We start from the raw sequence: 24,254 nt of genomic DNA on the forward strand, positions 1-24,254 counted from the left end.
ATGCTAGACATGCTTTGATCCAATTTAAAGTTATCCACAGACTTCATTATTCGAGGACCAAATTTCATCGGATTTACCCAAATGTATCCTCTACATGTGACAAATTTAAAATCGCAGAAGGTATACTTTGTCTCATGCTTTCTGGTCATGTCATAAAATGTGGCCTTCTGGCAGCATATATTTGAATTTTCTCTCAGAAGCATATACAATTGACTTGGCACCTGAGCCAAAAGTGGGCATTTTTGGGGATACTTCAAGTATAGGAAATAAATATGTATCACAGGCTGTTTCATTATGCATGATCTTAGCAATTTTACAGAAGTGGAAATCTGAATCAGTGCCCATATTTGAGATGTGTTACCCCTCGTAGAGCTGAGATATAAGTTAGCAAATAGACCCAAGACATTTGTAAAAATTGAAAAACTTAGTGATTAGTGGGGCTTTGTGATCAAGGAAAGGTGTGCACTCTGTGCTTTGACTAGTCTTAGATACTGCCTGTTATCTTAACAAGGAACTGTAGTACTTCCGACAATAAAGATGGTTACCGCTTTTTGTTTTAGTTTTTGTTGTTAAATTTACTGGGAACAAGTATATCCTTAGAGATAGAAGTTTAGTGTCATTTGCAATTTTCTTCCATTTATGTATTCTTTATACATGTATAAATGTAATGACTTTCAAATAAATCTGACTGAAAATATTTACTGTAGTAAAACGTTTGACAAATAGCTCTGGTCTAGCCTACTGTTTAATCAATCATTTAAACCTAAAACTCTTTATGTAATGTTTCATTTGAAAAGTGTGCTTGCACTATATTTCTTTCTATAAATGCCACTTGCCTTGATATTTTCCTATCTAAGAAGTGAACAACATAAATTTTAACTTTGGCTTAAGAGTCAACTTCTTAGTCAACTTGTTGAGTGCGCAGTTCTTCAGATAGTTACGGTACCCAAATCTGCAACACTTCTCTCCCCCATAGGAAGTCTCAGGCAATTAGTTCAGTCAGTAGAAGTTCTCGTACTAGTCTTAGTTTCTCTGAGCTCTTCTAATGACTTAGTCCGTAGAGCGTTTACACCCCTGTGCTATTCTGTGGGAGCCCCGGTTCTGCTTTTGGATCTTTTATATATATATAAAAAAATGGGATTTGAGCTGGATCGTTTCAAAGGGGCTGTGGACCCAGACTTCAAATGCAACTTGTGTAATAAAGTTTTGGAGGATCCGCTCACTACACCGTGCGGTCACGTCTTCTGCGCCGGCTGTGTGCTGCCTTGGGTCGTTCAGCAGAGCAGCTGCCCGGTCAAATGCCAAAGGATCTCCACCAAAGAGCTCAACCACGTCCTTCCTCTCAAAAACTTAATACTAAAGTTGGACATTAAATGTGACAATCACGCGCGGGGCTGCGAGAAGATCGTCAAACTTCAGCATCTGGCGGAACACGCGGAGATGTGCGATTATTCCCCTGCCAAATGTAGGAATAAGGGCTGCAGCGAGGTGCTGAACCTTAAAGATATGGATGCTCACATGCGTGAATCGTGTGATTACAGAGCGGTCGGGATATGCGAGAGTGGATGCGGATTGATGCTCACTCATAAGGAGCAGAAGTTGGACAACCACTGCTGTTTGAAAGCCCTCAAAACGCACAGCGGCGCGCTGCAAGGGAAAGTTGTCAGCTTGGATAAAGAGCTGAAGAAACAAGCTCTGAAATCGACTAAAAGAGAGAAATCACTTTTGGCGCAACTGTCGGCTGTTCATAACGAGCTTCAGATGACAGCACTGAAGTATCAGAAGAAATTTACGGAATACAGCGCCAGGATTGACTCGCTGTCAAAGAGTCTCTCTCCACCGTGTAAGGTAAGAGAACAATCATGACAGCACTTTAATAACACTCATAAATATTTATAGCAAACATAGTATCCACTACTACAATAAAACTATGGTAAAACGTAGCCTAGTATTGGCTACCATTAATAAATAACACACACAAAGTCTGAAACGATTCTAAAAGCGTCTTGCACTGCGTGAATGGAGTCTCATAATAATTTATAGCGGTTTTATAGGCTTACATATTTTGGCAGAAACTTGTTACCATGGTAAATTTTAATGCTGTCCGTTTCCTTAACAAATGAGCTCTATCTGGTAGCCTGATTTTTAGTCCACTTTTCTCTCAGAAAAATAAAATCAATATTTTACCTTCCTTTTTTCACACTCAAGTTTAGGCTTTTCAAGTGTTGGGACAGCTATTTATTTATAGTACTTTTATAGTCTGTGTTGTTTAGATTTAAACTCTTTATGGACTTCTATTTACTGTAGGTGATCTCACTCGAAATCAGCTGTGAATGGGCGGCATGCAAGAGCTGTGTAACTAATTACAGCCATGGGCCATATTGATATAACTTGTCGATTGTGAATGTGATATTGCTTTTATTGTTTTAGAAACATGCTTGGACAATATCCAGTGACAGTGACCTGTAACGTCTCAGGCAATATTGGGCAGGGACTTGGTCTATTTCTTCTCCTCCAACAAAAAAAGTTCCAAACGAGGAAAGCCAAGCTTCAAGCAACTCGCATAGGCTACTTAAACCCTGGCCTGGAACAATGTTTATAACTGAAGCGAAAGTTCGTTTTTCCATCAGCCCTCAAATAGAACCAATTCATTCTACAAAACGCAAACTTCTTCAAAGTGCACATTTTAGAAAACAATACCATTATTTTCTCCATGTAAACTACAAAAATGCTAATTTGTGAAAACAGTATAAGGTCATGCGCATTACGTGTTCAGTCTGTAGAACTTATGTAGCTCCGCCCCTTTTCAGCGGTGCGCTTCTGTCTTCGCTTCTTTGTATTTCCACAGCATGAAGGTAAGATCTTACATATTTATAAATGAACTGCTCATTTTAAAATCTTTCCAGTCTACTGACATTTGTCAGACATCCGCTTCAAACATGACAATGCTCAAGAAAACTTTCATTAACTCTGCAATAAGTAAATCCACTTCACTAGCTAATTACTCTTTGACAGCGATGCCATGGAAATACAGGTCCTTCTCAAAAAAATAGCATATTGTGATGAAGTTCATTATTTTCCATAATGGAATGATAAAAAATAAACTTTCATATATTTTAGATTTATTGCACACCAACTGAAATATTTCAGGTCTTTTATTGTTTTAATACTGATGATTTTGGCATACAGCTCATGAAAACCCAAAATTCCTATCTCAAAAAATTAGCATATCATGAAAAGGGTCTCTAAACGAGCTATTAACCTAATCATCTGAATCAACTAATTAACTCTAAACACCTGCAAAAGATTCCTGAGGCTTTTAAAAACTCCCAGCCTGTTTCATTACTCAAAACCGCAATCATGGGTAAGACTGCCGACCTGACTGCTGTCCAGAAGGCCATCAGTAGCTGCGTTTACATGGACACTTATAATCAGATTGACGGCTCAATCGGACTAAAAAACCTTCATGTAAACACCTTAATCGATCCGATTGAGCTCGATCCGATTGAAATTTCGATCGGATTGAAAGGGGTGGTTTACTCCTTTTGTAATCCGATCGAGAGAACATGTAAACACTTGATCGGATTGAAAACCGAAACTTAAAGGACTGCGCATGTGACGTTGAAATAGCGTAATGACGTATGACGCGTGGAACAAGCTGTTCTTCCTGTTGAATAAAGTGAATTTAAATGAGTGTTCCGTCATTAAAAAATTCTCATTTCACTCAGCGTCTGTGAAGTGGAGCAGGACAACGTCCCACCAGTGCTTGTTTCAGATTATCATCCATGGACGACTGGTTTTGGGCGTGTGGTTTTACTGCGTGATCAATAGCAGCACGGCAAAACGGTTCATGCTCATCGTCTCCAAATCATGACCAGAGACGGATAAATATTAAGTCTGCTGTTTAAAAAAAATAAAGAACCAATAAAGGAGAATAGTTATGCGCGAACAGCGGCATATTCGTGCAGTGTGCGCATGTCAAAAAAACAATTCCGATTAGAATCTTGTGACATATAAACGTGCACATCAACCCGATTACTTTATTTATAGTTCATGTAAACACCGTGTTCGGATTCATCAATCGTATTGATTTCATTCCGATTGTGTCCATGTAAACGTAGCTACTGACACCCTCAAGCAAGAGGGTAAGACACAGAAAGAAATCTCTGAACAAATAGGCTGTTCCCAGAGTGCTGTATCAAGGCACCTCAGTGGGAAGTCTGTGGGAAGGAAAAAGTGTGGAGGAGATTTTCAGGAGATTTTGGAGCACTTCATTCTTCCATCTGCTGAAAAGCTTTATGGAGATGAAGATTTCATTTTTCAGCACGACCTGGCACCTGCTCACAGTGCCAAAACCACTGGTAAATGGTTTACTGACCATGGTATTACTGTGCTCAATTGGCCTGCCAACTCTCCTGACCTGAACCCCATAGAGAATCTGTGGGATATTGTGAGGAGAAAGTTGAGAGAGGCAAGACCCAACAATCTGGATGAGCTTAAGGCCGCTATCGAAGCATCCTGGGCCTCCATAACACCTCAGCAGTGCCACAGGCTGATTGCCTCCATGCCACGCCGCATTGAAGCAGTCATTTCTGCAAAAGGATTCCCGACCAAGTATTAAGTGCATTTAATTGAAGTGCAGAACATAATTATTTGAAGGTTGACTTTTTTGTATTAAAAACACTTCTTTTATTGGTCGGATGAAATAATAATAATTATGAATTATGAAATAATAATAATAATTTTTTGACATAGGAATTTTGGGTTTTCATGAGCTGTATGCCAAAATCATCAGTATTAAAACAATAAAAGACCTAAAATATTTCAGTTGGTGTGCAATGAATCTAACATATATGAAAGTTTAATTTTTATCATTACATTATTGGAAATAATGAACTTTATCACAATATGCTAATTTTTTGAGAAGGACCTGTATACAGAGCTACCCCAAAAACAGAAGTTCAAACACAGTATTCCAAAGATGCCTGCATGCTTGTTTCTCTGGCGCATAAGGTACATAGTGTTTATACAGGCACGTAGTGTTTCTTTACAAGTGACATCGCCAACTACTGGCCTGGCAGCAGAATACAGCGATTTTGGTAGTTTTCACAGATCCTTGTGAACTGGGATCGTTTTGACATTATTGTCTGTCTGCAAAAAAAACAAAACAAAAAACGCAAAGGAAAAGCTTTTAGTTTTTAGAACATCGTTGTTATGTAATTGTACCCTTAGAAAAGTTTTTTATTAACACTCTTTGGGGAATATCATGAAATTATTATTAGTATTGCTTGTTGATATTAATGCAAGGCTGTTTGTTGATGTGCATTTATGCATTTTATGCACATGGGGTGCATAAAGTTTTTTGATTTCGGGTGTTTGCTGTTGTTATGATTCCTTCCAAGTTCCAACCCTGAAAGATAAGTTACTAGCTGGCTTGCAATGTTGACTTCATTGGTTTTAATGGAACTTTTTAGTTTCGTATGAACTTTATAGTATAGAAAACAAATTGTTATATAGTGTGCTACATTATTTTTAGGCGTTTAAAGAGCTACATTTCATTTTGTGTCCTTCAGTTGGTTAGTTAAACAGCTTTTCACTGAGGGAATACTCAATACAATTTCCAATGTAGGTACTATATTTGCACAATAGACTTAAAATGGTAGCATATTGAAAGTAAAATTACAGTATTTTTATACGTTGTCAGTAGGCTACATCAGTACTTGAGTGGTATAGTACATGCCAATGGTAAAGTGATGGTAATAGTGAGGTACTTTGGTGTAGTCTAGGCACTAAAAAGATACATCATGCCCAAATAATGAAACAACGACCTTACTATGGCACTTTTTTTTGTTAGTGCTTTATGTCCTTGCCATGCCTTAAATTAAGTACCATGACATCTTCTTGCATGTGTGATGCCCTTCAGATTAGCTAAAATGTATCCTCAGCTCGGGACTCCATCAGAGCATGGAAAAAGTCAGTGAGTTACACTTGTGACAGATAACCTCCCTTGACCGCTCTATGAAGGAGCATGAGATCCCAAGGCAACCTCCCAGTGATTGAACATGTTTATGGGCTCTGAATGATGCCTTAGTGCCACTGACTGCCTTCCTGCTGGGGAATGAAGTCTTTCTTGCTGCCATCACATGGTTCATCAGTCAAGTGAGTTGAAGCAGGGCTGGGAAAGGAAGGCGATGATGGGGAGCTGACATTTGCAGGATTGGGCCTGTCTGCTGAATGCTGGGCTGTTGATCCAGCTGCTCTGGAGGAAAAAAATGATATCACAAGATATCATTTTCATATCACCACTAGAGCATTTCGACATTATTTATGCATTATCTTTCTATATGTTTGTTTGTTTTTTTGCCATTCAAGAGAATTTGTTCTTTAGATGTGTCATATTCTGACATTATTTCCACATTTTTATCATATGCATTTTAACAACAGTGATGTGCATTTATATTAAGTGATGTCAGACATTGTTTCCCATGGGATTATGGGACTTATTCCCATGACCTGGTCCAGCGGGATACATTCCTCATTTGGAGACGTACATTGCATACACTCAGCAAAGATAGTAAAGAGGACACTGTACATGCCTGCCATTAATGTCTGTATTATATTTAGACACTGTATTCTGTGGCACACTGAAATGACAGCTGCTTTAGTCTCTGATTCTGTGCAGTGCACCCTAAGCGAGGAATAAAATGCTGACTCCACTTGTTTGTCCACGTTCCGCCGTTCATCTGTTGAGAGAGCCGTTTGCTGCAAATGTATTAATATACTCGACCAAATGAGCAGGAAACAAGGCCTTAACCCTTAAAGCCGCTGGCCACTTGAAAGCTCCTTTTCCAAGTTGCTTTAAGCTGAGATCAGATGACTTATGTTTTTTGCATGATGTTTAATGATTGTAACAGGTGCACTTCTGTACTTGTTTGGTCAGGCACCACTTTTGGTCACAGTCAAATGTAAATTGTGATACCTACGGATGATTTAAGAGCTTGTGCTATAAAAACACACCCTAAAGGGTTATATTTGAAATAGGGATGTCCTAGAATCCTAAATCCGAATTTGGAAAGGCACCGAAAATGAGTAACGCATTCTACGGAGCCCCTGAAGGGACATGGTTAGGCTTGCTGCGGTAGTCAGTTACATTACAGTACATCAGATTTCACCTATCACGTGAAGATAGTAAGGAGAGATGACTGACAGGATGATGTTGGAGGATTTAGTGTGCAACAGATCTTGTAAATGCCAGTCATTTCCTATCCAAACGTAGTATTTGACTTCAGGCACATCCCTAATTTGAAATATTTAGTTTGGAAGCTCAGATGTTTCTACTTTCCGAATATAAATAAATACATGGTTTTAAAGACGTATGTGTGAATTAATGGGCCATTTATACTGTTCCTTCTTTTTCAGGGCGGAGAGACCAAAAGTGTCATGGCTATACTCCATCGTGATTCTGGATCTTTAGGCTTCAATATCGTTGGAGGAAGGCCATGTGCGGTAAGTTCAGAAAGATTTGCACCTCCGTCTTATGTGTCACTGGCTCATTGTATTTCCTGTTTCAGCCCATGATTGTCAAGGTTTGGTAAAGTAAATCAAGAGGGGTTTTGTGAAAGGTTTTCCCTAATAAAACTTTTTGGGAATCCCAGATCATGCATTTTTAAATATTTTTTTACGTATATGTTAAGGCCTTAGATTACATCATGCCACATCTACAGTATTAGTTTCTTGATTTAATCTTAATCAAAACAAATTATTATAATGATAAACAAAAAAAACAAAAAAATATGACACAGACACCTTCAATATCTGTCAGGTTATTTCAGAATCTCAGTGTGTCACTGGATGACTCAATTTAAATGGGAAATTGCAACTGGGAAAATACAGACATAAATTATATCTTTTGTATACAGTGCCACTTTGGTACGTCAGTCCACCCTGAAGTGGTAGTTGTGGTATCCATATCAGTGTGAATGAGCACCAAACCCTTTAAAAAGTGTTTGTTTGTGGTTCGTCTCAAATTGAAATATGACGCACTTTGGTCTAAACTGGACTTTTGCAGAAAAACCTTCCAAAGAGGAAAACTATTACAAGAGCCAAGTTTCCAGGGCTTCTTCTAAGACCCAGATGTAGCCTCGTCACAATGATGAGGCTTTATTTATTTATAAAAATACACCACAGTTAGTTTACCCTAAAGTAAGTGGAAGAGGTAGGTCACTAATGAATGACACAAATGGCTGCGTCTCTTAGCAACTGCACAACTACTTCAACGTGGCCATGACCCCTCCATAGCAAATGTTTGACATGCCAGCCATCCTGTCTGCTTGTAAGACCTTAGATCTGTTTCTAAAACTTAGTTAGCTGGGCATTTTGGTTGCATTTTTAAAATGTCATAGTTGCAAAGGCTTGAGGCCGAAAAATCTTTCGCAGCATCATTGCAGAGTTGGGATACCAGAGTGCATTTTAATGAGCTCTGTCAATAATGTGAAGAAATTGTAGTTTTAAATTTCAAATTTTAGTAGCCACCCCATATTTGTGTGGACTATTACTGTATTTTTTTAACATGGCTCTCTGATTCTAATTAGTTAATCACTGAACTGAGGAGGCAATTTGTATTTGTTGTATATTTAATTTAGTATATTTTGTATTTAAATATTACATATTTTCATAGTTTTTGGAGTATTGCATCTTTAGTTAAGCAACTATTTTTGTTCTGTTACTTAAATTTGGAACATAGTTTGTCATTTTATTAAAAAAGAAAAGATAAGAAATGTAGGATCCTCTGGCAAATAAAGATGTTGTTTTTGTTGTTGTAATGGGGAAGAGGGAAGGGCTTACAGTAATTAACTGCAGAGTTCACAGTTTGACTTCCTGCGGTTTCTTAAGTATTCCATGAAAAAATTACAGCACAGTGTCACACAACATGGCACAGAGGTAATGTGGTTTGATGTGGTTGGGAGTTGGGTACAATGATTTTGGCAGATGTCTTGCTATAACCTTCCTGTCCAGGTTATATTTTCATATAATGAATGGTGAGCATATTTTTATTAATCTCTTAACACCTTAAATATCTCACAAACGCAATATGTTTTTCATTTGACAGTGTATTTGCAGAGATGCTGAACAATGGAGCACATTGCTTTGTACACCTCCAAATAATTATTTGTGTTTTGGATGCGTCTTTAAGGGAGTCTGTGTCTTTGTTAATCATTTTATTTATTTATTTTGCTGCAAAAATGTTTTTGTATCTGTAATACTTACTGAAATGTTTTGCTGGTTAGTAATACTTTTTTTATATTCTTTTTTTTGCTAAATATTGCTGCCTTGTTTTTTTGGATTGCAGGATAATAAAGATGGCACTTCGAATGAAGGAATCTTTGTGTCGAAGATTGTGGAGAATGGACCGGCGGATAAAGAAGGAGGTTTGCAGATCCATGACAGGATAATGGAGGTAATTGCCTCTGCTTTAAGCCTGATTCTGTTGCCTAACCAAGGCACAATAAAAGCCAATCATAAAATAAGTTATATACATATACAGTTTTGTGCATAACACAATGAGATGTGTAATGCATATCATGTCCTATGTCGCAATTGTGGCTGATTAGGACAGAAACTTTTGTGTTGCGCCATGTTAGGACACTATTTTTTGCCAATTATAGATCATCCTGAAAGGAACAGTTGTACAAACTATGTTGAACCCGTAAATAAAATAATATTTAAAGCATGTTATACCTTGAAAATGGCTTTAATGTAACCGATTTTACAAGATTCCTGTTTAAAACTTTATCTTTGAGCCCTGATTATTCCAGAAAGTCTGCATTTGGTTTTTCAGTGTAATTTGTTACACGCTGTATACCAACTTATAAATGAATCCTTCCTGGCTGGCATTAGGTCAGAAGGCTCTCTTTTACCTTGGAACAAAATCTGGACTATTTAAAAGGCCAAAAGTTCCCAGTGGTCACTTTTGAGGGTGCATAGAAAGTCAGCCCTACAAAGGTTGCTTTTATAGCGGCATGAAACACAAGTATGGTACAACGGATGCATTGAATTCGCTGTAGCGTGTTATAACTGTGGCCTGGGTCTGTACAATTGTTTAGCTAAGATAATGTAAATATTTTCACTTCGTGAAGTCGAATCATCATTCAACAAAATGGTAGCTTTCGCCGCAAGATTTTTTCCCCCCCAAGAGTTAGGTAACAATATCACTTTTTGCTTTGAGGATTTATTAATTTGCGCTTGACGTCAGTATATGTGGTATGTTGGATATAGGAAGTCGTGTCTGCTCTTATACTAACTTTTAAGAGCAACCACATGCAGTGTGCTAGCCGTAAGTGTCTTAAACTCTCCTGTTCGTTTAGATATGCCGTAAGCCCTTGAGACAATGGATAGATTGAGCCACCAAAGGCGACAGTAATGCAGTCGGCGCCTGGTGACTTAAGACCACTAAACTGGCCCTGCTTTGGATGGGGAGGGGAGCGTATGAGTCCCAGATTGGTTAATGCGTTGGGCGGAAATGTGCTAGTATGACTTACTTGGAGGAAGGGGCCAGGGTGAGGGGAAAAGCTTTGGATTGTGCTTAGCATGCCAACTGCTGCTTTGCCGTGATATCTGAGAGTGTTCCTTGTGGTTTTTGTGGATGTCACCTACATCTCTGCTTTTTCTTTTTTCTTTTTTTTAAAAGGACATTAACTTAACAATACATAGATATTTGAGAAGGGTTATCGGTGACTGGTTTAGTATTTTCATTGTAGTGTACAGTAAGCTTTTTCAACAAGATATTTTGCTCTAGGATGGCAATAGACCTAGAAAGTCACTTTTTGTCTTTGTCTTTTGAATAATTAAGGTGAAACAGCATGCGTGCCAGAGGATGTAAATGCATAAGGAACATGAAGCACAAAGCCCTAGGTCAATCTATTGAGTAAACCTTTAAAATTTATAGTCAGAAACTCTCTCCCACAATGCAAAGCTGTTCCCACCCTGTGCTGTCTATTTGGATCATGTGTACATGGGAATAACGTTTTCTGCTTCCTTCAGGAGATTCATCTGTGCTTTAAAAAATACTTTTAATAATGTTTCTGCCTTTTGAAAAGGGTGTAATAATGCTTTTCTGGCAATCGTCTACACCTGAGGTAATGTTGTGCTCTTTGAGATCGAAGTATGGATTCTAGCTTTATGTCAGCGCCTCAGGTGGTATCACATATTTAATTATGTTGACTTGAGAAATGATTTTTTGCAGAAATATAATCACAGGGGAAGAATTAATGCAAAATGGTTTACAGCAGTTTTGTTTCCATTGTAATTTCAATTGTATCTAAACCCACACCCTGTAGTCCCATCCTTTATAGCCCATGAGAGTTAGAGTCAGCTGGAGTTTGCTGTTTAAAATATGTGCCTCTGGAACTCTCCAGGTCCCAGCACTTTTTTGTCTCTCTTGCTACATCAGCACTTTTTCATCCATCATATGGATTATCCATTTATGCCCCCCCCCCCCCCCCCCCCTCCTGCTCATTTGGATCCACATGTATTCCTTGGCGATTGTGCACAGATGCTTTAAAGTCTGCATGAAACAGGAGTTACGAGCCTCTCACATGAGTGACAGGTTGTCCTGCCCTCACGCCAGTAAACACCTCATCATAGAAGAGATGTTTGGCAAGGGGGTGAGGATGTTATTTTAATTAAAGATTATAAAGGCGCATTAATTTTTGTCTTCAGATAATTAATTTTAAATAATTTGCATCTTGCAGCATGTTGTTGATGTTACATTTTGACATCAGTGTCATCTTGGTAAGTGGCCAATATTAGATTTTTTTTTTAAATCCATCAGTATTGGATAATTATTTGTGAATGATAATTTCTCATCATTTTTGATTTCAGATTACCTTTTCCGTTATCTGTCATGTCATCACTTAATAACACTGTTAAATTTAAGCAAATCTAAACATTTATATAAATTTGACTGTAGATTATAATGTTGTGATGCCTTCATTTACTATTAGCATGTAAAACTTATTTTGTAATTTTATTTAGATGAAATCCTATCGAATTTTTATTTCACCCATTCATTGACATGAAAATAATTATTGGCTAGGTATCGGCCAGAAGGTGTAACCCTTTTTTTTTTTTGGCAAGTAACCACTTAAAAATCTCTCAGAACATCTTAACAGTCTCAAAACACGCCTTAGCATCATGGAGGCAATTTTACTCGGTTTCTCTTCAGAAAATGTAAAAATCCAGTCTCCCAAATAAACGCCAAAACCACTTTAAGTCAATTTTATGCTGTTTACCATTCAAGCGAGAGACTCTTGGGTGACTAGCATCTACTGATCAGAACAATGCGTTCTTGAGTTGCGACAGCATCTTGGCTGAGAGCATCCAGGCGGAGCGTGTGAATTTGTGTCATAGGGCGAGCAGGGCATCACGGTATTCAACGGGCTTTGTGCACATGTTCCTGACAGCAGCAGTGATGGGTGACTCACTGAGCGATCATGAGAAATTCCAGCCAGGAACACACTGCACATATCATCTGGCCCTTATGTAATACATTTCACTAGAATGTTTAATTGTTTAAGTCTTACTAAGAGTGAATTGGGAAAAATCACAAAATAGCCCTGTACTCTTCATATTCTCTTGGCTATGTTAGCTTCAAAGATGTTATGTGCACGTACATGACATGCTCATAAAGATCTAGAATCTCCCACGGCAATCTGATAGAGGAGTATCACGGCAGATGTCCCCGGTAAGCACCAGAGAGACAGGCTCAGATAATTCAGCGGATGAATAGCGCCTTGTTTGCCGGAGACATTTATTTTCTCATAAAAAAAGATGTAAAAAGGGAAGAAAAAAACGGTGCTGTGTTTGCGCTCCACACTGTTCGAAATTTTTCACACATAGTAGCCGAGTTTGCCTGTGACAGATTGATTTATGCATTGGATTTAACACAGCGCTAGTGTTTGGAAAAAAAACATCTTATATTATTTTTGTATTATTATTTTTTTTTTAACAGGGACAATACACATTAATAAAGATTTCAGTAACTGCACCAGAGTTAGACGGAGGCTATTTTTCATCTGTAGTATAATTTGTGATACTATTTTTTTTTTGAATTAAAAAAAAAAAAATTATAAAGTGTATAATTTCTGTACACATGCGTCACCAAATGGTGGGGGACAAAACAACTGCTATTTAAACTGGTTTTCCATACTGAAGCCCAGTCTGCCATTGTATGGTAAAACAGGTAGTCTTGCGCCACTCGCCATTGGTTGAACCAGAGGTTTACATTGCAGACCTCTCAAATAAACAGAGCAGTGTTAAAGTGCTGCAGAGTCACAGTGTTTACACTTATATGGGGAATCAATCCGCAAATGGCTTACTCATAGTTGTCTCTAAACATTTAGCTAGGATAGAAAGTATTTTAATCTTAACCAAATTACACGCACCACCTTTAAGAATGCTGTTTGACGCAGTTAAAAATTTCATCTAAGGGGTGTTGGAAACACAGTACATGGCTATTAGTACCTTCAGCTTTCAATGCGTTTTTGTCACAAAACCATGGAAAACCCATGTGTCTTGATATCCAAGTGTAGATCATGGCTGTCTTCAGGAGCATTGGATGTGTTGGGAGTAGGAAGAGGTCATGGAGATAGACCGGGTTGTAAATGTCACCTTGTAAAAGCCTGCAAACAGAAAAAGGTCAGAGGTTGAACAACAACCAGACTTTAAAAAGCAGCTCCACTGAGAGGCCAGTGTTTGCCATCTGAAAGAAGCAAGAGCTCCAACAGTAACAGAAGAGCAGTTCTCATTAAATAAGAGTTAAGAATGGCTAGGGAGATTTGAGGTATATTTGCAATGATTTTGTTAATAATATTAGTATATCAGTATATATTAAATATCACTTTTAATTAGCTATTATGTTTCCTAAAGATCATGCCAGAAAGCTAGTTTTGCATTACCTTCTTTGTCACGAATGTGAGTGTGCTTGGACAGATAATTTTAAAGCGGTCTTGACATGGATTTTTTTTTTATCTTAATGTGTTCATTGAGGTTGCACACACACACACACACACACACACACACACACACACACACACAAAAAAAGGAAAATCAACCCTCATTATGATCCTCTGAAATGATACATTTTTTAAAGAGCTATTCGTTTAGGGCATGTCTGTAAACGACCACTGTTTTGATTGGCTAATGTCATTGTACAGTAAAATGTATCAACAACCTCTCACTATTGCATGTATGTGTTTTGAAAACAGTATCCGTATAAAAATCATACTTTACAGGCAAAGCATTTTGAAATTGTTTACTTATGATTTGCCAAATCCAATACAGTTGGCTGCTTCATCTTTCAACATCTTTTTTTTTGCAAGCTGTTAAAACAGGATTCGTCAAAACTAACATTCTCAAGCATGTGGAATTTAAAAGACTGAACACCAACATATGGGTATATGGTGCGATGATGTATAACATGTATTATAGTCGATTTCTTGATCTAGAGGCAGTCAAACTTTTAAACTGTGAAACTTTCGGGACGTTTTAATGGTACAAAATCCTACATTAAAGGATCAAGGAAAATGTGATTTCTCATGTCATTGTTTTTATTATCCAGCTTTGTTGTCTTGTTATAATTTTGCATCAAATATGTATAATGCATGTGAATGTAACTTTAATATCAGCGGCTTCTAGTAACACCAGTGGTTCCTTATCTTTTTCTGTCTCCATATAGCTGTAAGGTTACCCACAGTCCACCACTTAACACCCAATGGTGCTTTCAGTTATTTTAGTGTGTGCTCGCTGTCAGATGTGGCGTTAAATGGTGTGAGGGGTGAGTGGCAACATGAAAAGAGTGGCAGCTTGAATAGATATGTTAAGAGTCTGGGGCCCATTGCTAGCATGCAGATGAGTCCTCAGCCCTTTTGAATTCAGGTTGTCAGCATTCTTGTCCATTGATGATTAAGAAGAACCTTGTAGATCAGACAGCTGTTATGAAGGACAGAAGAAGAAAACATGTATAACATGTGCAGTTGGTTATATAAAAAGGGAGATTTGGGCTGTACTGAGTTTTTTAGATGTCTTTGAGGGAAAATTTATTTCAACCTCAAATGATGCAGGCTTGGTGGTGATTTTTTTTTGTGTGGAGTGGTTGTCCTTAATTCACCTGTCGTTCTTTGATCTTAGTTCTTTCTGAAGTGCTTTTTTTGGTAAATTATATATATATATATATATATATATATATATATATATATATACATATATATATATATATATATATATATATATATATATATATACATATATATATATATATATATATATATATATATATATATATATATATATATATATATATTTGCTGAAGAAATGAAGTCTATTTTGTACCATTAAGACTTTTTTGTTAAATTGTGCAATATTGTATATCTTCTGCACAACAAATTTCCCAACACAATTCTCATTATTGTAATGCATCTGGAGTCTAATCTAAACACTTTATTTATTTAAGTTTTTTTTTTACTTCTGTACTTATTGATTATTCTCAGTACAGTTAATACAATATTTAAACAAAATATTTATAATAAATATTTTTTTATTAAAATGAACTTAAATTAGAGACTATAATACTAAATGTTTTTTGCAAATGCAATACAGTAATGAAATTGTGTTGAAAAAATATCTATTTTGTAATTTGTTTAACACCTCTGTAAGTCATCCAGTATTATACCCTCCACTAAAACAGGCCTTAACCTTAATCTGTCGCACTCTGGACTTCATGACCAGTATGGACATTGTTAAATCAGGAGACCCTGTTCTTAGTTTCCTCAGGGACATGAAGTCAGGTCAACCCAGCATGGGGCTGTCTTGCAACCTCCAGTCTTCACCTTTCTTCCACTGACAACTAAGATATCACAGCACATGTCATCTTTAGTTTGGAATGTGTCACAAGGTCTTGTGTTATTTCTGACTCCAACAGAGTCCAACAGAGCAGTGGCAGTTAGTTCACTGTGGGCAGTATCACATGTTATTTGGCATCTGATTGCAAGAAGAAAGCCTTTGTCAAGGACTTTATTGAATTTGTGCCCCTGTCTTTTTTCTAGATGGAAGTGAGCAGGGAGAAGGAGTATAGGCAACTAAGACTGTTAGTCCCAGTGGTGAGCTGCTTTCCAGTTGACTGGAATGGCTGACTTGGCTATTACAGGACATTAAATCCAATGGAATAGGCTTCTGGTCTCAGCTTCTGTAATAGCAGCGCATGATTAAAAAGGACAGTTAATGTATGAAGATATTTAATGTGCACCTAAAGTATACTTGCAATAGTTCAATCAAATATACTTAAATATATCTTTAGTTGGACCTCAGCACTATTTCAGGATAACTAAAGTGCATTAAGTACAAAATTAGTTGTTCCAATTTAGCAGACTTTAAATGTATCAATTTAGTTTACCCAAAAGTACACTTGCAGGGTATTTATATTAAGTACATACATATGTATTTGTAGTATACTTAGCATAAAATAAATGTATTTTAAATACATGAATCAAATACACTGTCTTTATAATGACAAATAACTTGCATAACAACAACAACAACAACGATAATTATATTAGTTTTAGTTGTAGTATTGTAACAATTTCTAAAACATCTGTTAACTGGCAACATCAACTTTATCATAGTCCAATGCAGTTAATTTTAAATTGGCCCAAAAATAGGCAGATTAATCCTACTGTCAGATATCAGTCTATTACCATTCCTTTTAGCCCAATATAGAACTTATTGATATTTGCTGTCAAGGAAAGTCTGACTTAGCCTACTGTAAATTAGGGGTGCAACGGATCAAAAAACTCGGGTTCGGATCGTTTCTCGGATCAGAGTCACGGATCGGATCATTTTTCGGATCAGCAAAAAAAAAAAAGGCCTCATGTCTGCACCTATAAACACAAATGATAGCTAGGCCTGTCACGATAACACATTTTGCTTGAGGATAAATTGTCCAAGAAATTATTGCGCTAAACTATAATATTGATGATAAACGATAATATTGTCGTTCTGAGACCATTTTCATCTAAAATAATGATAATGGCATAATAATGCAGGTACACCTTTTCAAAGATCAGTAAACTTTTATTTCTAAAGACTATTTAACACTGAAAACATTTTAAATATATGAACAAAACAACCAAAAACAAAAGCAATGGACTCTCATTCTCTGTTAACAAAAAATGCACTTACCAATGTGTTCACACTGAGAATCATATGCATCATGTAGGCTACTGTGTGAGCATGCATCTCATATGAGTGTGTGCGCGGAGTTTGTGTGTACTCGCGTCTCATTGAGTTTGTGCGTGAGTTTGTGTGTGTGTGTGTGCTCGCGTCTCATATGAGTAGGTGCGTGGAGTTTGTGTGTGCGCGCGCGTGTCTCATATGAGTATGTGCGTGGAGAGTTTGTTTGTGCGCGCATCTCGTGTGTGTAGAGTGTGCGTGTAACTATGTGCGAGAGCGACTTTAGGTGTGTCTTTGTGCAATTCATATGCATTTGTTTGAGCATTCAGCAGTATACATGTATGTTTGACTACTTAGTTTATGTGTATGCAAGTGTTTTATGTGTGCGTGAATGAAGTTTGATTTTTTTAAGCCCTAGACTGCGCCTCATATGAGGGAGAGAGAGCGCGCACGCAAGAGAGAGAGGGACGAGCGAGAGCCTGGTAGTGCTGCGCGAATGTTTTCACTCCTGTCAGTGAAACATCGGGGCGATGTCACTTCAAATGCGTGGCCATGCTGCCACAGTGCCTACACACGGTTTTATCCACTAACCTCTTTCCTTCATCATTATATTTGACAGGGAAGCCAAAATGCTCCCATACAGGGGATTTAAATGGCGCGGGGCGTTCAAGCTCCTCTATTCCTCCGCTCGCCATGACCACGCTGTGTGTGGACTGAACATGCCGCATGCGCACAACTTTTTTTTTTTTTCATAAATCAATCCGCGGATCACTTGTGTGCCGAACCTAAGATATTGATCCGAACGGATCACGGATCAATGATGATCCGTTGCACCACTACTGTAAATGTGTTGTGATTTCTGTTCATACATATAATTTATATCATCTAAAATGTTTTTGGAGAGGGGTATAGGCAGGTATAATTAAGGATAATTGTCTTTCCAATCAATCACCAGGCTTGTGTAAACATATCAGTAACAATAGTCTCAGGTTGCCTAGCCAGCTACTCTCACAGTCAGACCCCATTAGCCCCCCTCCATGCAAGCCACCCACCCCCATAGCCTCTCTAATTAACTACCCTCAATTAAACGCTAATAGGCTGATTAACAGACCCTCGGTCGTGAAGTAATAGGCAGTCGTTTCCTTGTAGTTGCCCTCAGTAATGCAGACCAGGCCCCGGGCCTGTTAATTTCAGCTCACTTTGAGTGCCACCAGCAGGACCTAAGAAAATGTAGCCTGTCCAAGTCTGGAAAATGTGGTGGATGTTGAAAAAGAACATGTCTGTATTATGGATTGTTTCAGCCACATGCAATTCAAAATGGGATCTAAGAAGACAATGCTACCACAGAAGACTTTCTGCGGTAAGGCCCCTTGTTGACTTTCGCTAGGCTTTCAACTCTTGGCTCTGTAGGCCTATATCACAGTAAATCAATGGGAATGGACAAATCATCATTTAAATGTATGCATAAAAGGAAACTTGTACTTTTTTAGTAGCTGGCTGGGTATCTGAGTTGACACATCTTATCGTCTGTGATTTTCACCAAATATGGTATTAGGGAGTCAGATCAGTTATGAATCCATCCACTTTTATAAGTTCACATAAACAGTCTTCCTGTTTTAAGTCTTGGATGTAAAGGTAATTTTCTTCTCACTCCCTCTTTTTATGGACATACAGCCACAGGGATCTTGTAAATGTACTTATTGAATGTCTGTTCTGTATTTAAGCTTGGTTTTCACCATATTTCAGCAGCTAGCCCATGATTAAAGTAATCATGTCAAAGCCCAAGCCGTCATATTTCCTGTCATACCTCACCAAAGTACAAGACTACTCTTCTTTGTCCCTCCTCCCAACAGATGTATAGTTTTACTGTGCTCAACATGACTATTGCGGTGCCAAAAACATATGCAGACTTGAATACTTGGCCAGTGCAATGCAAACATGTGGCCTATAGTGTGCATTGTTGTGTTACTGCACCAGTAACAGTCACCAGTAGGGGCTTATTGATTTGATTTCCAATGCTTTAAACATTATACCAGGTGTGTACTATTCTGGTAGCTAGCTATACATATGTCAACAGTTTAACTAACTTGCCCAACATGATTATTTTCACACTATTTCCAGCATGGCAGTAGTTGGCATGTAAACTGATCATAGAAGACAATTGTGGCAATGATGAAATGTAGCAATGTAATCTACTTGCTTTGTGTTACAAATTGCATTTTGGCACATTTTGTGAAACTATATTGGCATAGATAAAAACACACTTACTTGCTTTGTTTGGGCCCAAGAATACTCTACTGTGAATATTGTAGCCTATGTCTCACATCAAGGTTTTTTTCCAGAATTTCAGGAGTTGTCCTGAACTCAAAAAACAGATCTCTAGTCATTTTGGGGTGTTTCCAGCCTAATGTTTTGGCTCATGGACAAGTGAGGTCAATATTAGTCCATTTGAGTCTCTTTCGCTACAATTGACACATGGTTGGTCTGAATTTGATGGTTTAGATCTTTGTATTATCTGGCCTCACTAATCAAACTCCTTTTAAATCCAGCCAACATGGTTTGGTGTAGAATTCCTAAGTTTCTAGCCTGACAAACTTTCTTTTCAAGAGTCGTTTAAGAAAGCGGTCTTTCACACACCAAACAAACTGGAACCAGCAACCGCTGTGCACCCTTCTCATGCAAATGAGCGCAAGTAGAAAACACTATTCCTAAGTCATGTTATTGTCCTTGTGGACCTACTGTGTGTGTCCCTGTTCCACTGAAGAGATGTAGTCCTTTTTACACGTACCTTCTCCATTTAATTGTAGACTTGCAGTCAACAGAGAAATTTGTTTTGACATAATGCAACAAAGTCTGGGAAGAAGTCCAATATATTATTTTGTTGTGACAGTATAGGTAGCCTTCTTTTTGTGTATTATAGATGCACAATCAAGTTCTCCATCCTCAATAGCTGTTCAAACGTTTGCTTAACAAGAGGAAAACACAATCAAGATAGTTGCTATGGACTACCAGCTGAGCTTCTTATGTCAAGACCAACTATCAAAGTTAAGATGGCAAAAGTATAATAATAATTAACTCTCTGAATTTTGACTAAGTTTTAGTCAGAAACTAGGCAAGAAATCAGATGCCTGGGCAAGTTCATGGTCCTGTTGTGTATTCTTGATGTGTGTTCTTTTGTTGCTTACTGATAGACCTTCAAATACAGGGGTGTCCATTCATTCCTGATCCTGTAAAGCTACCTTCCTGAAGAATTTAACTTTAACCCGTATTAAACTTGCCTGAACCAGCTACTCTGTCTACAGAATTACTAGAAGCTTCCAGGCAGTTGAACAGAAGATAAACTCTGCTGAAAAGTTGACCTTCAGGAGCAGAACTGGACAATGTGTGGTTCAGTTGGCTAGCTATAAACATGTCGACAGTTTAGCTGTAACTAACATGCTCTGCACAATTGTTGCTTTGCCTATGGTAGTCATCCTGGAACTAGTGGTTTACACTAATGCCTTCTATATTGGCCCTTCCACTGAGATTGCAAAACGTACTTGTTTACATTATAAATTGTGTTCTGATTTATTTAGAAATTCAACAATATATGAAGTAGACCTGTGCGATTTAAATGTTGAAAGATCTTAATTCAAGCAACCACGGCATCTCGTTCCTAAATGACAATGATTTGCCTGTGTCTATTAAACCTTTGACAAAATCAAACCAGAACATTCAAATCTGTGTTGGCACTGCCACTGACCCAGAGTTGTCATGAATGAAACCGCTAAACAAACAGTCTTTTCAACTACTCCGTATCGTCATTTCTGCTTTACAAATATTCACATTATCACAGAAGTACTGGGATAAAAACACAATAGAGCAAACCACTTTTTGAAAGTAACTTGGTACTTCAAATAACGATTGTATCGTTTACATCGTTATGACATCAGATTCTGGATAAATTGAGAATCACAATTTAATTTTGTTTCAAACAGAGATCATGATTCTTCCAACAGACAACTAATTAAAAAATCATGTAATTTACTAGAAGTTCTGACAAAATGTTAATTGCTGGAGTTTATTTACAATGCTTAATTAATGTGAATTATAAAAAAATAAAAAAACTTGGGTTAAATGAATGATTCAATGACTCGTTTGTAAACACTTCCCTTGTTTTATTACTGGATGAATTTTTATGAATCTCTTGAAAGAATAGCTTGAATTTGAACTTGCATAATTACTTGTGGCTTATAAGATGGGTAAAGGCTTTCATTTCAAGTTGGTTCAAGCCAGTTCAAGCAGTTTTTTATAACATACCAGACACTGCGTAATTGAGATGTACAGCCTGGTGACAGAGTGCATGTTTCTTGTGAACTGGTTATTTTAACCATTTTGGATTGTTCTGGAAATTAAAACATGTGCAACCCAAGGGCAGTACTGTCCTCCAAGACCATTTCAGACAATGAGTCACTGTGGACCGCAGTTTAAACTTTCACCTGACCGCAGGCAAGTTTTAATTTATTAGTTTTCCAACAGAAATCTAGCCAAATCATTTCATTTTTATTTTCTTTCTTTTCCATTTGTCATCAACCTCATCTGTTACTCTTACTGTGAGAAAACAATCATTGCTGTGTTTGACTTGGCAGCACCTCAGAGCGATGTGGAACTGAATAAAGAACAGGAGAACTTCTGGACACACTGTGACTGGTTTTTGAGGGTCAAAGAGAGGCAAACAACCGAGGCTTTGGTCAAAGTCTTGTACTCTTGGGGCAAAGCTGTATGGCCTTACACTGCAGACAGGCCTTTGTGATGGAGTTTGGCAGTGTGATGGGGAGTCATATCGGACCTTGGAGATGTCGAAGAAACGTTAGGTCAGACATGAAATAGATGGATGGATTGAATGGCTGCTGATTGCCATGGTGGGTTTAGTGGCTGTAGGAGAGGCGGTTTAGGGTGGAGTAGTATGAGAATGGATATAATGGATTCTGTTGGACTAGGTAGGTGGTGTTAAATAAACCCGGCCACATCTGCAGCATGGCATCAGGTTTCTTACACGCCGGGTCGCTTGACAAGTGCTCCTTTGTAGACTCTCTCCCCTCAACTCACACTCTCTCCGCACCACTGTCCTTTTCTTCCCCTCTTTCTCCTACACTGTCCCTTTCTCCTCCTCTCCTCTCTTTTCATCCTCAATATCCCATTCTTTCTTTCTTTCTTTCTTTCGCTCTTTTTGACGCTGTTCAACTGATTTTTGCACGGAAATTCTGAAAATTCCCATGGTATTTCATATTTTTTTATGACATCCTATAGTCAGTTGTTTTCCAAGCAGGTTATTAGCAGGGATATGATTTTAAGGAACGAACAGGAGAAGAACAAATCTCTCTAATCCAAATTGAGAGATGCCCACTTTAAATGCAGAATGAGACAGAGTGGAACTAATCCATGAATACCATAAACATCAATAGAAGAAATTAAGGCAAAATCCCTTTTTTATGAAACAGTGTGAGAGGAGGCATGACAAAATTGTCTTGCAAGATGAGTATGTGTGTTGATGTGTCCTTTCTTAATATTGTTATAAGATATCCTATCCTAGGTAGAGTTTGAACTTTCAATTGCTGTTGCCTGGAAATCAAAAATTCCAGTGTTTTTAATGTTAGTATTCTTGTTCTTTATGAGACTTTACTTTATCAGGTGAACATTAAGAAAAGCTTGCTACCAAACTATGTGAAACTGCTGCAAAAATTTCCTTGATTTGGAGCCAAAAAAATGTAAATCCTCTTCCAGCTGTCTTCCGGCTCTACGTCTGCTCTGGATCTAAGACAGAGCAGAAAAGCACAGGAAACAGCACCATGGATTGGAATTTTCTCTAATGCCTTGAGAAAGATCAGAATCTACTATTATAGATCTTAAAATTTGCTTAATCTTACAGATAATGTGCTAGTTCCCTAAACATTTCTTCCGTTAGCACTTTATGTAAACTGGTTACGAGCCATTTGATTTGTTAGCGTTGTTAATATGACAAATGCTCGGCTGTACTTTTGCCTCTCATTTAATTCCCCTTAAATTTTCTGTTTTATTTTTAATGCGATTGGAATCCATCACTCTAATATTTTCAAACATTATCACTTTTACTAAGCTTATGAAATGAGAAACACATTTTTGGCCACATTCTGAAGGTAAAAAAGTTATGTGTGTTAAAGAAAAAGAGAGACCAAGACACTCGTTCTTCACAAACTTGTACCTTTCCTCAGCAGATTTGTCCACATTCCTCTCTGAAGGCCCTTGTTTCTAGTGTAATGGTTTTAATGTCGACGGTTAAGGAAGAAACGATAATCTAGTCTGAGCTTTGACTTTCATGTCTTAACAGCAAAATCAAATTTTCATTCCACAAGCGGTGACCTAGGATGTGACCCAGTGTCATGTGACGTGACGTGAGGTGACATTGCCAATCAAAGCCAACTGGAAGGTGTTTTAGTCAGTGCTGGAAGGTTTAAAGGGTTAGTTCACCCAAAAATGAAAATTAAGTCATTAATTACTCACCCCCATGCTGTACCAACCCCGTAAGACCTTCGTTCATCTTCGAAACACAAATGAAGATATTTTTGATTAAATCTGAGAGGTGGATCACTGCTACATAGGCTGCCAGAGGGAATGAAACTTGACGGCCCAGAAAGTCATTAAAGAACATGTTTAAATATTCCATGTGCCTACAGTGGCTCAACTATAAGTTTATCAAGCGACGAGACTACTTTTTTCCCGAAAAAAACCCCATAAATAACGACTTTATTCGACTATTCCTTTTCTTCCTTGTGGGCATGAGACGAGAGTTAAAGAGATTTCCACGACGCATGCGCAAGAACTGAACAAGAACTATTAGAAGAAGAACGTCCTCTTTTCAGTTCTCGCGCATGCGTCGTGGAAATCTCTTGAACTCTCGTCTCAGGCCCACAAGGAAGAAAAGGAATAGTCGTTATTTATGGGGTTTTTTTCGGGAAAAAAGTAGTCTCGTCGCTTGATAAACTTATAGTTGAGCCACTGTAGGCACATGGAAT

General features: G+C 37.8%; 1 protein-coding gene across 3 annotated transcripts in view; it reads left to right on the forward strand.

The window, feature by feature from the left end:
• The first annotated feature begins 990 nt into the window (after window positions 1-990).
• Window positions 991-24,254, forward strand: part of pdzrn3b (PDZ domain containing RING finger 3b) — a 106,184-nt gene continuing 82,920 nt past the window's right edge. The window contains exons 1-3 of one of the 3 annotated variants that reach the window (XM_077198075.1): window positions 991-1,848; window positions 7,420-7,506; window positions 9,350-9,457. In XM_077198075.1, the coding sequence (XP_077054190.1) occupies window positions 1,135-1,848; window positions 7,420-7,506; window positions 9,350-9,457 (909 nt within the window). In that variant the 5' untranslated portion in view covers window positions 991-1,134. Of the gene's footprint in view, window positions 1,849-4,974; window positions 5,014-7,419; window positions 7,507-9,349; window positions 9,458-24,254 lie in introns of those variants that run through there. The other 2 variants (XM_077198076.1, XM_077198077.1) reach the window with 2 other exon arrangements.

Source organism: Siphateles boraxobius, unplaced genomic scaffold (assembly GCF_051911475.1).
Source record: "Siphateles boraxobius isolate OS27281-9 unplaced genomic scaffold, OSU_SipBor_1 41, whole genome shotgun sequence".
In the NCBI taxonomy this organism is placed as follows: Eukaryota; Metazoa; Chordata; class Actinopteri; order Cypriniformes; family Leuciscidae; genus Siphateles; species Siphateles boraxobius.